The sequence below is a fragment of the Sus scrofa genome, chromosome 9 (genome assembly GCF_000003025.6).
Source record: "Sus scrofa isolate TJ Tabasco breed Duroc chromosome 9, Sscrofa11.1, whole genome shotgun sequence".
Taxonomy (NCBI): Eukaryota; Metazoa; Chordata; class Mammalia; order Artiodactyla; family Suidae; genus Sus; species Sus scrofa.
Genome location: NC_010451.4, coordinates 45,886,083 through 45,902,098, shown reverse-complemented (window position 1 = coordinate 45,902,098; position 16,016 = coordinate 45,886,083). Strand labels below are relative to the sequence as shown.

Sequence of the window (16,016 nt, the reverse complement as noted above, 5' to 3'; positions counted from 1 at the left end):
CGAGCGGGTCCCGCCTCCCCATTCCCCACCCCACCCCCACCCCCACCCCCCGCTAGTCCCCGCCCCCGTCCCCCGTCCCGTCCGCCCGGCCAGCCTGAGGAGACGCCCTTGTGGGACCGGAGCCCAAGGTCCCCCCCACCCACCCTTTCCCAGAGCAGCACCTCCCCCCCCCCGCCCCCGCCTGCACAGCGCCCGCTTTGTTCATCTCTGCAGCTGGGCTCTCGGCTACCACCACCACCGTATACACCCCCCATCCCCACTCACTTTCCGGGTCCGACTCTCTTAGACCACCCTCCAGCCTAGGCTTTAAGGTGCTTCTGAGGATTGACAGTTTCTCTCTACTTCCGCCCCCCCCCCCCCGCCCCGAACTTTAGATGTCTAAACCCTCCATCAGCTCCCAGTGAACCTCATAGTCCCAGCCCTCCAACACACTCTCAATATTTCCAAATACCTTCAGGGGATATCCAGGTTTGGCCTCTGTCGCTCCTGCTCATCCTACCACCATGACAGCTTATGGGGTTGATAACCCTGCATATACGGTGGCACAGATATTTTCAAGGATAGGTACAAGAAGGCGTGTTAAAGTGCCATGCAAACTGTAAAGAACAGGAAAGCTGAATGGAAGTGTCATCCTGGCCCCTTGTTAGCTCCACCCCCACCACAACCTGCAGGATTATAACTGGAAGGCAAACGATAGATTTATAGTTGAGCACACCATCCTATAGCAGTTTGGATCTCTGTTGGACTGAGAAGTTAATAAGGAAAAAGAGGAGGGACTAAAAACCTAAGAGAAACCTAGACACTGAGCCTGGCTGAAAGTCATGCTCCTTTTCAACCCCCACCCGAAATCCAACGCTGATAGTGGATCCTTACCTTGCAAAGCCAGCTCTTGCCTCAAGAGACTGGGGAGGCCCCAGGGAACTGAACTCAGCTAGACTGGATTCCTTTAACTTTCATTAGAGGGACCTCTGAGACTGACTCTTCCTCCCTGAAGGAGAAGGCAGAAAGTCCCCAAGCCCCAAGGAGAAAGCAGAAAGCCCCCAATTCCAGGGGGGGAGAATAGCAGAAAATCAGGGACAAGTCTTGTTCTGATTCAGTGACTTTAGTGTGTACCCTCTCTCCCTACCTAACTCAGGAACGACAGGAGGTTGAACTTCAGGAATCTCTGGTCACTCATTGACAGGGCCAGCATTAGCAGGGGGCCCCCCACAGCAGGAGGCAGGAGATGACTGGAGCCAGGCAATGGACAAAAAGGGGGAGGGGGAGGGAAGCTCTTTGCAGCTACCTGCTATAGCTAACAGAGGTCGAACTATCAGGCTACAGCATGTACCGGAAAGCCCCAAGATTTGGCCAGGGGTGGGGAGCAATGTTGAGAGTGGAAGCCTCTTATTCTTTTTTCATACTGGTTGAGGCTCATAAAAGTACTTTTATTCTAGCCATCTTTCATGAGGCAGATCATAAAAGTAATTTTCAGGCTATTCTGCTTAAAAAAAAAAAATTAAGAAAGAAAAGGCAAAAAAACAAAACCCAACTGTTGTATCCTATGTGCCAAGACCCAGCATTTGAGGGAAGGGGCTCAGATTGGGGTACCCCAGAGATTTCACATAACTGTTTCACAACTCCAGCTCTTCTTTACCGTCTTGGTCAGGAGGAATTTCAGGGAATAATCAAGCCTGCCACGGAGGTTGCAGATGCTGAGACAGAGTTGAGACATCACTCAACTTCTCTCTGTCCTCGAAGCCCAGCAACCAGCTGACCCCATGATAAAGGCTCTGTGCAATGTGTCCTTGTTCCTGTTGTGTTGGGGCCCTGCGTTCCCACAGTTAGAGCACTCAGGAGACTTCAGACCTACCATCCCCACCCTCCACCCCCACCCTGCTCCACATCTGGAGCCCATCAAAACACTCAGTGCTCGCTCGCAGTTACGCAAGAGGTCGAGCAGCTGGGAGCTTAGAAAGGGGGAGGAAGAGAGGAGAAGAAAGCAAAAAACAGCTTCCCAAGCATGCTTCAGACTTTCCGAAGTGGAGGCAGGGGGAGAGGGCAAAGGCTGGGTGTGGAAGGAAGAGTGGATTTTTTTAAGGCCCTCTGCACTTGGCTATGAATGTCAGGAGTGGATTTCCCCACCCATCCTGCCTTTGCCACGGCACATTTCCCAGCTCTGTCCCTCCTCTCAAATTATACTCCCTCCAGCCCCAGAAAGAGGTGATTATTGCTCATTACAGCAAGCAAGCCCTGTAGATACACACCCTATCCCAGGAAGCTATCCTTTCTGGCCTCTTTGGATCCTCAACCCAGGCAGCATTAGTGTAGGTGTGGTGGCAGCAATGATGCCAAGTAACTCCTCGCTGTATCCAACTTGGAGAAAAAGTTCAAACTTTTTCTTCAGTAGCCGCAAAAGAACAGCTTTCTTCTCAGCTTGTCTTAGAAATTGCACAGTCCACACTTCTACCCATAGCTAAGATATATCCAAGGTGAGTGAGAAATTTGGGTAGGACGGAAGACTAGTCCTGTCTACCCTCCATGGCTCAGAACTTTTCTATGAGCTGAAAACATTCCTTTGGGCAAAAGAATGGGAAATGACCTATTTCCATTTCTCTCATTGCCTTGAATTTGTAACACATTTTTCAAAAAGCCAGTCCTGGTTTGGTAATCAACCTGATCACAGAGTACACCTATGAGAGCTTCCCAGAATGGGTCAATGCTTTAAATAACCTGATAGCCCCTGCCCTATCAACAGCAAGGGAAAAAACTTTCCTTTTTGGCCAGTGAGGGTAGTGGTTGGGGTAGGTAGGTAGCCCAAGTTTCTAAAGACTGCCTGGTTGCTTGACTTCTTGTGTTTGAGAGGGGAACAGCTCCATTTGGAAAAGTGGTCTAAACTTCCTAAAGGTTTGCCTCCACATCAATCCCTAACTTGCCAGGGTAAGATGTGAAACTGACTTTTGCAGAGATGCTTTATGCCCTTGGGTCAGGAGCAACATACAGCAACCAATCTATTTGTAGATCTTCTAGTTTTTTAAAAAAAAAAACTCTAGACATGCAAATATATTTACCAAAGGGGGCAAAAAGAGGGAATGGAGAGGATGTTGCAATGAGAGATGTGCATAGTATAGGGAGTCAATTCGGAGATTTTTTTCTTTTTTGAGCCATTCATCTGAAACCTACTGGACAGAAGCACTATTCCTCACCTTCACTGAGTGCCACGTTGAGTATCACTAGCTGCAGTTAACGCTTACCTGCCTTGACAAGAAAGCTCTGTAGGGTACACCGTTTATTTCCAGTTCAACTTCAAATCTGATGGGGACTTTTATTTTTCTCCACTCTTCTTCCATGAGCCTGCAGATGGACACTTTTAAGAAAAGCTATTCTGTATCAATCCCAGAAATTGCTCAGAGCCTACCCATGCGAACCATGCTAAATGAAGGGCAAATTTTCATGGCAGAGATGCACGGATTTGGGGTTCAACACTGCAAGTAGGTGAATGACAGACCTTTTTTAAAAGGAATTCACTTTGAGATTGGCACATGCACACTGTATATTAATGCCTGGCCAATGGGGACCTGCTGTACAGCACAGGGAACTCTACGCAATCAATATTCTGTGATAATCTATATGGGAAAAGAATCTGAAAGAGAATGGATGTGTATGTATGTGTAGCTGAATCACTATGTTGTATAGCAGAAATTATCACAACTTGTAAATCAACTACACTTCAGTAACATTTTAAAAAATGGGACAAAAAAAGGAAAAAGAAAAAAGAAATTCACCTACCTTCCTACCGCCTCTGTGTGGAATTAATTAACCCAGAGCTAGAACCATAAATCTACATTAAACAGAATGCTCAGTCCAATCTAATTATTTTATTAGTCTCCCTCATAAGAGGCCAAGTAAAAAGTCCACTTGACGCAGTAGAGGGATCAGCTGCCAGCAAGACGGTGCAGTGTGGTTTTGGTGTGCTTCATTTCACTGGATTAATGTTACAGTCTCAGCGCCAACCCACACTTGAGTAACATTAGACCAGATACTTGCTATTTCTCTCAAGGAAAAAAAATTCAAGATCTTGGCTTTCACCATTACAAAAAAAAAACCTTTTTCATTCCAGAAACTTATTATTCATCAGATTTGCCTTCTAAACAACTTGGTGACATTCAATAATTTAAGTTAAATTAAAAAAAAATAAGATGCCTTTTCTGAGGGAATTATCAACTCCCAAGGCATTCATCACTCATGCCTGTATCACTTACTTCTTACCACTGTTTGTCTAATGGGGAAGAGAACAAGATATCCCCAACTATGGTTATTCTTTAAAATTGAAACCAAATTTTTCTGACTCTAAAACTGCCATTGACAAAATTAAGATCAAAAGTCCACATATATCATCAAATTAAAAATGTACTGTAAGGAGTATGTGTACTCGAATGTAGAAAATACACAAGGAGGCAAAATATCTGTTAATAGGGAGAAAAGGCAACGAACACTTAGAGATTACTTCCTCTTAAAGAAACTTATTAATTTTTAATGTTAGATCCCATTACATCATCCTGACTTAGCAAGATATCAAAGTATGAGAGTCAAGTCTGAAAAACATTCACTTTATAATATTCTTTATTTGATTAAAGAATTTGCCTTCTTTGTGTACACTGGAATGTTATATTCCCTATGTATTTTACAGGGTTACAAAATGTCTCTCATTTTAAATATTACCCCAAAAACAATTTCAGAAAAAAAAGTTTTTGTGAAACCTTCACTTTTAAAAAATCATATGGACAAGCAACTCTCAAACAAAACTGAATTAATAAGATTTCTTACCTACTTAACTACATGACAGATTTCTTGTCCCAGTCCCCTTCCTCAAAAAAACCTTATGTGGAAACCAAGCTAGAGATAAGTAAGTATTCTTCCCTGATGCAGTTAAGGGAAAGGGAAAGGCCAAAAATTTCTTTGGCAAACAATTCCATCCATGGTCATTTGTATGTGACTGCTTTGCTTCAAGTACAGTAAGTACACTCTTTGCAGGGAAGGCCAGATGTCACTCAGAGTAGGAGTGGTTCCCTCTAACCTGCTGAAAGTGCAGGAGATCATCTACAGTCACCTGTCTCTTCCCCTGGCCTGTGGCTGCAGCCTGACAGCTACTCCACCAACCACCAGTCCAATACTGGGTTAAAAGCCAATGATGGGCTGGCTGATGTCTTCTTCACTGAAAAAAAGTAATGAATAAGATGGAGTTGAGAAACAACCACTATATGACGACACTTGACAGAAAAGCCTTAGGGCAAAAAAAGGAAGGATTTCAGAGACAGGGATAGACAGGCTGCTGAAAAAATGTTGGGCAGGCTAGAAGGTTAAATGGAGTATGTATCAGTAATCCCTACATAGCAATATAATCAGCTGCATGTTGAAATGCTAAAAACCTGGTGGCAAAAAAATGGAGTCTCCTTGACACTTTAGGGCCAATATTATAACCTCATCTCTGACAGAAAGGAGAAAACTGATGACATAGAGAACATCCAGGAAGAGGGAGGTGGTGAATCTCAGGGAAGGAATGGATTATTAAGACCATGAGCTTCATGCTTTTGCCGAAGTACCCAAAATATGGAGAATGGAAGACTGGGGAGCACCAGCCACAGACATGATTACCTATGGGTGTGAAATCCCTAACTGAATGTGACCATTTTCCTCCCAAATAGTTGAAAAGTGCTTCTCAGCTGTCTGTTAATATGGACACAAATGGGATTCACAGTAGTGTTCTAATCTGGAGGGACAGGCCTGAAAGAAAGACAGCTTGGCAAAGGAATGGAGGGATGAACAGATATAGGAAAAAGACACTAGACAGCCTAAGCTTTTAACTTCTAGATCCCATACTCCTCAAATAGTTCAGCTGTATAGTCCAAAAATCAAAAACGGATTAGCTCAACCTGTTCCTGGAGTGCCAAATGCAATACCTATTTGCAGATGAGTCCAGTGCTTGATTGGATATACGGAAAGAAAAAAAATGAAGGTAAAAGAAAAGAGTATGAAAGATTAAAATCTTCCACAGAGAAAACTTTTAAAAAACAAACTATGAAATACATTTAGAGATTAAAATAAAAGAGCAACTCAGGAGAAGGCAGAGAAAGTTTTTAACTGGGGGCAGTCTCTGGAGAGCTTGCTATCCTGCTGGCCAGTAAAATCTGCCAAAGAAATCAGCAGCCTTTCCTTTTATGTTTTGTGTCATTTCTTTGCCAAAGAATGTCTCTGTGACACTGAAACACTGGGGATGAGTTGAGGGTCCTTTGCGCTCAGAGAATCGTGCACTGTATTTGAAAAAAAGGGTCTCCAATGGCTTGTAGATTTGGAAAAAACTTCAGCCACTGTTGGCTTCTTCTTTATTAATTTGAAAATGTTCCTTTTCGGTTCCTTCTTCTTGGTATTACAGAATTTCATACTTATCCACTAGGAAAGTGGTCTCTGTGGAAAACCTTACAGGGCTGTTTCCATCTACCTGGGTCACTTTGGTAACCTAGGAAAACAAATAAAAAGAAGGTAAAACAGCAGGATGGTGGGTCTTTTTTTTTTTTTTTTTTTTCTTTTTCTTTTTAGGGCTGAACTTGCAGCATATGGAAGTTTCCAGGCTAGGGGATGAATTGCAGTTGCAGCCACCAACCTACACTACAGCCACGGCCACAGCAACCCCAAGCCGTGTCTGGAACCTGCACCTCAGCTCACAGCAACGCCAGATCTTTAACCCACTGAGCGAGGCCAGAGATCACTCCCACATCCTTACGGAGACTAGTTGGGTTCATTACTACTGAACCACGACGGGAACTCCTGAGGATAGTGGGTCTTTAAGGTGCTAGCTAAATTCTCAGTATAGAACAGAGCAAATTCCCCAAAACAGTTTTAAAAGTAACCCAGAAATACTAAAAAAAAAGTTCAATTCACAACTGTGGCTCATAACATCACCTTTCCCCACCAACATAATTAATCTGCCCTCAATATAGAAATAATAACTGTTGGAAAGACACGTAGAGTGGCCAGAATGAGTGGCCACTGCCCAGGCTCTGCCCTATAAAACCAATGAAAGTCTTAGACATTCTATTAGGATGATCAATAACATTTTCACCCAAAATGAAACATTCTAACAATTCAACACTGTTCAATTTGCTCTCAAAGTCTTATTAAGCTGCTCTATGATATTTATTTTCTAGATGTGGCTGAGTCCTTCTACTGAGGTTTCTTTTTATTAATAATAATAAGTGTCCAGTTTAATGAACTACCTGAAATAACAGTGCCTGAAATGGCATCAATACAATACTCGAACCATTGATTCATATTTTCTAATGAGGTTCTGAGAGAGGAATTATACGGTCCTGTTCTTCAAATGGTCCCTAACAGGAAATGTCTTGGGTTCAACAATGTGCCCCTAATATTGATGGGGTTAAGCCAATAACTGAGAGGGGAAAGAGAGAGAACTGTTCTTCGGAATTTTCCAAAAGAGCAAACTATAGCTTCCCAAGCACTTACAGGTGAGACAGAGTCCATCTGGGAAGATAAGACAGTGTCAGGATAGCAAGCAAATCAACAAGTCAAAGGGAGGACAACAATGTGAACTGGGTCCTTGTAATGAAATTTCAAAAACTGGAGGAATAATGAGTTAAAAATAATGATCTAAAGGAAGAGTTCACAAATTTCCATTGCTTTGCCTACCTAGAGGACAAAGTTTACAATAGAACTGGCTTATGATTATCTATATTAATGAAGGTAGGCTGTGACATAAACTAAAACAAAAATTGTATCCATTTGTACTAGAATCAGCATTTTTGGCAATAATTTTGCATTCCAAATAAACTTTCTTTCTATTTTTGGGTTCAAACCAAGTGACAATACAAAAGGTAGTACTAAGTCATGTGTTGAGTATTTTGGTGTTGAGTATTTTGGCAAATGGATTTTAAGATGTATGAGATTATAAAACTAAGAGATAGGACTCTTGCACGACCCATAAGTACTTTTATACCTGGACATTTTCAAATTCTTTACTTTGATTAGAGAGGAAAATTGAGATTAAAGCACATGAAGAATTTGACCAAGATTATACAATGATGTAGCAACAGAATCCATGGAGAACACTAGCTTTTCTGATTTCCTGCTCTGACCATGAAGCCATACTGCCTATCTGACATCTGTGCTACCACTTTGCCCATATAAGCTCTCTATTAAAATGGGGAGTTTCCTGGTGGCCTAGTGGATAAGGATTTGGTGTTGTCACTGCTGTAGCTCAGATTTGATCCCTGGCCTGAGCACTTCTGCAAGATGTGGGGGCGGCCAAAAAAAAGGTTGCGGGGAATACCTGTATGTTACAGTAATTTTTTTTGGAGACGAAGGAGACTTGAACAGGGAAGAAATCGTTGGGCTGCCCAGCAATGCTGAACTCAAGGCTGCCGCTCTTATTTTTGGCATCAATCACTGGCAGGCACCACTCCAAAGTATTTCGTCGACTGTCATGTCGATACTCGCCATCAATTTCGCCAATCACCGGTGCACCAACACCAGATCTGTCATAAGAAACATCCGAATCGAGTTAGCTGTCCATAGCTAGAAGAACTCTGCCAAGGAAAAACAGCCCCAAATTTGATTATGGTTCTCAAGTTCTGCCCACTTTTATATAGTCCTAGAAAGAATTAGACTCCCTACTAATTTCAAGGTTCAAAGTTTGAGCACGTTAAGGTGGGAGGGTGCACTGAGGATCTGGGACGGAAATGCTATAAAATTTGGTTGTGATGGCTGCTGTACACCTATAAATATAATAAAATTCATTTAGTAATTAAAAAAATAATATAAATAAATAAATAAAGTTCAGGCACCTCAGCTAAAGGTGTCACTCATTCCTTTTGTAGGTACAGATATATGCAACATATATAATTGGTACAAACAGCCATGGGCTGCTCCAACTTGTACACTAGATCTGGAGCTAGCAGAGGACTGAAGCTGACAAATGTGTTAAGAGGGATTTATTTCTAAAAATTCTGCACTAATGGTCTGCTGCCTTGTCAAGAAGGAATTTAACATAGTGTAGCTCTCTTTATAGGTGCCAATGAGGGGAAAAACAGGTTGATGATAACAGTGGGGGGGACTGTAAACAGATTTTTTTTTTTTTTTTCGGTCTTTTTGCCTTTTCTAGGGCCGCTCCTGCAGCATATGGAGGTTCTCAGGCTAGGAGTCTAATCGGAGCTGTAGCCACCGGCCTACGCCAGAGCCACAGCAACTCGGGATCCGAGCCGTGTCTGCAACCTACATCACAGCTCATAGCAACGCTGGATCCTTAACCTACTGAGCAAGGCCAGGGATGGAACCCAAAACCTCATGGTTCCTAGTCGGATTCGTTAACCACTGCGCCACAACGGGAACTCCTGTAAACACCTTATTTAGAACAGAGATGAAATGGGCCCCTGAGACAATGTCTTCAAAAGATTTTAGAAGGTTTCAAAACTTACTGTAGTTTGATACCAGAGTGTTTACTTGATTTAAAATCCAATTAGTGAAATTTATTTGATAAGTAAAAGTATAATTACCCCTGGGCAAAATTTGAACATGAAGGGAGAGAGAGATGCATAGTTGTCCTTAATCTGCAGGAGAACCAGGGTTAGTTAGGATGTACTCTGTACCCCCACATATGGCTGACAGGCAGTGTCGCCTACTCCTACACATTCTAAATTTACCATCTTTTAACTCACCAGTGACATCCAATGTTTGTATTAGGGGCAGGGTAAATAACAGAGACAAAGAAAACTTTAAGGGAGATATAGCACAATTAACTCTTCCTTATCGATTTCATGGTCCCAGTTGTATATGTTTCTTCTCTTTGCCCTTGTTCCAATTCTGATTCTGATCTCCTCTAATTTGATCAGTTCTAGACAACAGAGTAAAATGCTGTCTAAGGGTCCCTTCTGGAGATTTCAATGGCAAAACTTAACTAAGACACAGGAAACCATCATAACCACAATTACAGGGTGGATGGAGAGGCCTAAAACTTGTGGCATCCTAAAAATAGTCCAGTAAAATAAATCTTAACAAAATAAAACCCACACCTGTCACCAACGCCAAGTCTTACAATGGTTCAAGGTAGCCATCTACTGTTCTGAAATAACAACCAAGCTGTGAATAAGATGATTATTAGCCCATTAAAGGGGATACTGGTAATAAAGCATATTTTTAAATATGCCAATAAGAATAATTAAAACAAGACCTGGCCATGCGAAGGCCTGAATCAAACTTTTGTTTGTTTGTTTGTTTATTTATTTGTCTTTTTGCCTTTTCTAGGGCCGCTCCCATGGCATATGGAGGTTCCCAGGCTAGGGATCTAATCTGAGCTGTAGCTGCCAGCCTACACCAGAACCACAGCAACGTGGGATCTGAGCCGCGTCTGCGACCTACACCACAGCTCACAGCAACGCTGGATCCTTAACTCACTGAGCAAGGCCAGGGATCGAACCCGCAATATCATGGTTCCTAGTCGGATTCATTAACCACTGAGCCACCATGGGAACTCCTCAAACCATAATTTAAATCTAATTTCACTTTAGTTTATATTTTTATTTATTTATTTTGCTTTTTAGGGCTGTACCCGAGGCATATGGAGGTTCCCAGGCTAGGGGTCTAACTGGAGCTGTAGCTGCTGGCCTACACCACTGCCACAGCAACGCAGGATCCGAGCTGAGTCTGTGACTTACACCACAGCTCAAGGCAACACTGCATCCTTAACCCACTGAGCTAGGCCAGGGATGAAACCCACAACCTCATGGTTCTTAGTCAGATTTGTTTCCACTGCGCCATGATAGGAACTCCAATAACTGAGCAATTTAACAGTAAAAACACACTAAGAATACACTTACTGGGTATTCATAATTAAGCCCTATAGTTGATCACTGGAGTGAGAAGAGTCAGAGGAGAGGAGTAGGGATTCAATGTGAAGTAATAACAGTTTACAGTCATCCGCTAGTGAGGAGATAAACAAGGTAGACAGTATTTCTAGAAGATCCCAGGAAGGTAGGCCATTTAAGCATACATCAAAAGCTTACTGGAACTAAGCAACTATACCCCAAAATTAAAAAACAAAAAACTCACTGGTACCAAACTCCTGGGGGTAACAAATATTTTGTTATCTTAATTGTGATGATGGTTTCATAGATGCATACATGTCAAAACTTATTAGATTATAATGATTTTAAATATATGTAGTTTACTTGCTTGTCAACTATAATTCAATAAAGCTGTGGGAAAATCTGCTGAAACTAATACAGATATCTTGTTTTCAGCAAGAATGGGATCTTTGAAAACATACTCTCATCTTCAGCCGAAAGTTTAGAGAGCAAAGTGAAAAAGAAAAATTTAGTCTGACAGACTCAATTCCCTTCACAGTTGCAAAACAAAAGAGGAAAGAAGTCTGATTGAGAACTGGCTCCCCCTTCTGGAAACCTTCATTACTATATGAACAAACTGAGGACCAAGGACTAAAAACAGCTCTAGAACCAGCTTTGTTTGACTTTAAAGTCAGTAAAACCCACTCCTTTAAAAGTGTACAGCTCAATGCATTCTTAAAGATGTATCCTGTAAGCACCATTATAATCAGGCCATAGACCACTTGCATCATCTCCAAAAGTTCCCTTGTGCTCCTCTGCAATCAAATGCTTCCTCTCTTTGCAGTCAAATGTCTGATTTCTAAGTGTATTATCTTTTCAGAATGTCTTATATGTGGAATCAAAGTAAATATGCTGCCTTCTGAACCTGGCTTCTTTCACACCTGGCCTTTATGAGAAACAAACAGAATGACAGCCAGCTAAGTGCTGCCTCCAAAAGGTTAGTTCTATAAACTCACTACAGAAAAAATAATTATATGGGGAACTTACGGGAGTGGGATGGTGATAATCACATCATTCAGTTCTAAATTATCTTCTTGCAGTTCATATTCTATGTTGACATCACAACCATTTCCACTTTCCGAGGGCCAGCAATTGACTGAAGAGAAAAGCAAAGCAGGTATAACATTAGAAAAAGGAGAAGATGGTAAATCAAAACAGACAACTGCAGGCCAGAAACATCCTAACGTAAACTATTAAAAATAATGGTTTCAGGGAGCTCCTACTTGTGGCTCAGAAGAAACGAACTCCACTAGTATCCATGAGGATGCAGGTTCAATCCCTAGCCTCGCTCAGTGGGTTAAAGATCCTGCATTGCCACAAGCTGCAGCACAGGTCACAGATGCAGCTTGGATCTGGTGTTACTGCTGGCTGTGGTACATGCCAGCAGCTGTAGCTTTGATTCGACCCCTAGACTGACATCTTCCATATGCCGCAGGTGTGGCCTTTAAATAAATAAATGAAATTATTTTTAAAAATTAAAAATAATGATTTCAGGAGTCCTGCTGTGGCACAGTGGGTTAATGATCCAGCTTGTCTCTGTGGCAGCACCAGTTCGATCCCTGGCCCAGCACAATGGGTTAAGGATCTGGTGTTGCCACAGATGTGGCTCAGATTCAACTTCTGGCCTAGAAACTTCCACAAACTGTAGGTGCAGCCGAAAAAGAAAAAAAAATGGCTTCAAAATTAAAGGTATTAAAAATTAATGCTTGGAGTTCCCGTCATGGCTCAGTGGTTAATGAATCCAGCTAGGATCCAAGAAGTTTTGGGTTTGATCCCTAGCCTTGCTCAGTGCATTAAGGATCCGGCGTTGCAGTGAATGGTGGTGTAGGTTACAGACACGGCTCAGATCCTGTGTTGCTGTGGCTGTGGCATAGGCGAGCAGCTACAGCTCCAATTAGACCCCTAGCCTGGGAACCTCCATATGCTGTGGGAGCAGCCCTAGAAAAGGCAAAAAAAAGACCAAAAAAAAAAAAAAAAAAATTAATGCTAATCATTACAACACATGAAATGCAGCACTGAGTTCATTTTGAAAGACCGTCATTCTGTCAGAAAGAATTATGGTGATGAACATAAGACTGTATAAGCCAGGGCTATTTCTAGTTCTCAGTGCATAATAGCTTAGTAGGACTGGCCAGAGGCACCTACTTGTCAGTGGAATAAAAGATTCCTCTGTGGTTTGTAGTCTCCACTTTAGCACTCCTACATCACTGTTGACTGGAAATGACTTCTCTGGATTCTTCAAGCCAATGAGAGATTCTGCAGTGAAAAGTTTTTTATCCACATTTGGATGGGTCTGAAACAAGGAAAAGAAAACTTCTGAGGTTCAGACATGCTAAAACAGGAAATAAATTCCTTCTGGCCTTACATGGTCCATAATTTAAACATCTAAATAGGGTACCAAAAAAAGTATAGTTCTTTTTGATTTGAAGAAAGACTTCCCTTCTTCAAAGACTTTTAAAGATTTAATACATTTGGAGTTCCCATCGTGGCGCAGTGGTTAACAAATCCAACTAGGAACCATGAGGTTGCGGGTTAGATCCCTGACCTTGCTCAGTGGGTTAAGGATCCGGCGTTGCCGTGAGCTGTGGTGTAGGTTGCAGACGCAGCTCGGATCCTGAGTTGCTGTGGCTCTGGCGTAGGCCAGTGGTTACAGCTCTGATTAGACCCCTAGTCACGGAACTTTCATATGCTGCGGGAGTGGCCCTAGAAAAGACCAAAAAAAAAAAAAAAAAAAAAAAAAAAAAAGTTTTAATATATTTAAAAAATAGTAATAAAAAAAGTAATTTTTTTTTTTTTTTTGTCTTTTTTGTTGTTGTTGTTGTTGCTATTTCTTGGGCCGCTCCCGCGGCATATGGAGGTTCCCAGGCTAGGGGGCGAATCGGAGCTGTAGCCACCGGCCTACGCCAGAGCCACAGCAACGCGGGATCCGAGCTGCGTCTGCAACCTACACCACAGCTCACGGCAACGCCGGATCGTTAACCCACTGAGCAAGGCCAGGGACCGAACCCGCAACCTCATGGTTCCTAGTCGGATTTGTTAACCACTGCGCCACGACGGGAACTCCTAAAAAAAGTAATTTTAACTCCATTTTGTAAGTAACAAGTTGGTAATTTTGTAATTGAAAAAATTAAAAGACCATTAACCAAATCCTTTACAAAAACGCTTCACATGAAGCAGCCTCATGGTGGGGCCATGCTTGCCAAGTAGATGACTAATGTTAGATGCTGATCAGCTGTCTGGGTCAACTAGCTGTCCAGCCTTATACTAAGGAGGGTGGGGAGGGAAAAGCTCCGTGGAAAGTTTAGTTGCAATTTTGCCTAGAGAGCTGAAAGTTGTTCAAACTTAGGCCAACTAAGAAAGACTAATTTTTAAAAAAATTTTATTTTATTTTATTTTTTGCTTTTTAGGGCCACACACATGGCATATGGAGGTTCCCAGGCTAGGGTCAAATCAGAGCTATAGCCTCGGGCCTACGTACCAGTCATAGCAACACCAGATTCAAGACTTGTCTGTGACCTACACCAAAGCTCACAGCAATGCCAGATCCTTAACCCACTGAGCAAGGCCAGAGATTGAACCCACAACCTATGGTTCCTAGTCGGACTATTTCCCCTGAGCCATGATGGGCACTCCATGAAAGACCGATTTTTTTAAAAAGAAGTAATATTAGGAGGAAAAAAGGAAAAAGAAATAACTTTAGGATAGCAAAGTGTACAGCAGAAATTGACAGAACATTGTAAATCAACTATTAAAAAAAAGGGGGGGGAGCCAGTAAAGCTGTTGTCAAATAATATATAAGCACTACTTCCAAAAGACAACTGTGTGCTGGTTGTGAAAGGGAAAAAAGTGGACAAAATCACTTTCTTCTCTGAAAAAGCTTTGTTCTTGTGACAAGAGACAGAAGATTATCTAAACAAAATGTAAAAAGAATAATATAAACATAATAATATAAAATCTCTAACATATCTAGGTAGGTGGAATATACATATTTATTTTGTAAAAATTTTATGCACTTTTCAAATAGACCATTATATATTGCCTTTCAGCTAACAAAATAAGCATTAGCAGTTAATATAGCAGCAGAATGAATAAACTTAAGCATCACAACTTATTTTAATAAAATACCTCTCTATTAACTTTTTAAACTTTTGTTGTTTTTTAAACTATATTTCAAGCAATATCCTAAATGAATTTACTCTTTGCAAAATAGTAATAGATAAGCATCTCTTTGTACTTTTGTCAGTATGAAGTCATTAGATTTCTAAATAACTTTTCATACAATTCTAATATTAAAAGTCCATACTCAAACAGTTTCTGTCAGTCATTCACAACCAGCTTGGGAAGGCGTTTATTGACTCAAGGCATCATTTGTAGGTAATAAATTAACTTCTTTCCTAGGCATCTAGAATGGCACTAGTGATAAAACTTAAATAATCTTCTGTGTTCTGTGGTTCATATAAGGAACCCCAGATGAGAAAGACTGTGCTAGGTAGATGAAAGCCTTAATATTCTCTTTTCAAAAGCCACTACACACCTGTAGTTGCACCCCTTTCTTATCTTCATTTTCCACATGAAGTCGAATTCGGCCAAATTTATCATCTGAGATCCTAAGCATGATCATGCCGTGCAACTCCATATTCTGTAATCCTCCATCTCGCCCACAGGTTAGTGTGATCTTTTCCTCAATCTTCATGTGCACACTGCAGAGAAAGAATAATAAATTTGTTCAGAAAGGGAGAAACCAGAACCCTCTTTCTCTGGGGTTTAATGGTGATTAGCCATCAGCAACTTATTTTAAGGTGCTGCGACCAGATGTATCAAAATTTAAAGTATTATTCCTTTTGGTTCAGCAATTTCTCATCCTACAGAATTCTCACCTATACAAAACAACTAATAAATTATTCACTGAAGAATTGCTTGTAATAGCAAAAATCTAGAAACAACAATAGCGGAACTCCTTAATACATGACAGATCAAATCAGAGCTGTAGCTGCTGGCCTACACCACAGCCACAGCAATGCAAGATCCAAGCCATACCTGCTATCACAGCTCACAGCAATGCTGAATCCTTTAACCTACTGAGCAAGACCAGGGATCGAACCCACATCCTCATGGATACTAGTT

General features: G+C 41.6%; 1 protein-coding gene across 1 annotated transcript in view; it reads right to left on the bottom strand.

Moving 5' to 3' along the window:
* Positions 4,574–16,016, bottom strand: part of ARCN1 (archain 1) — a 33,754-nt gene continuing 22,311 nt past the window's right edge. The window contains exons 6-10 of the mRNA XM_003357318.4: positions 15,427–15,592; positions 13,038–13,185; positions 11,880–11,988; positions 8,324–8,528; positions 4,574–6,496 (exon numbers count right to left, since the gene is read on the bottom strand). Coding sequence (XP_003357366.1) covers positions 6,407–6,496; positions 8,324–8,528; positions 11,880–11,988; positions 13,038–13,185; positions 15,427–15,592 — 718 coding nt within the window. The 3' untranslated portion in view covers positions 4,574–6,406. The remainder of the gene's footprint in view (positions 6,497–8,323; positions 8,529–11,879; positions 11,989–13,037; positions 13,186–15,426; positions 15,593–16,016) is intronic.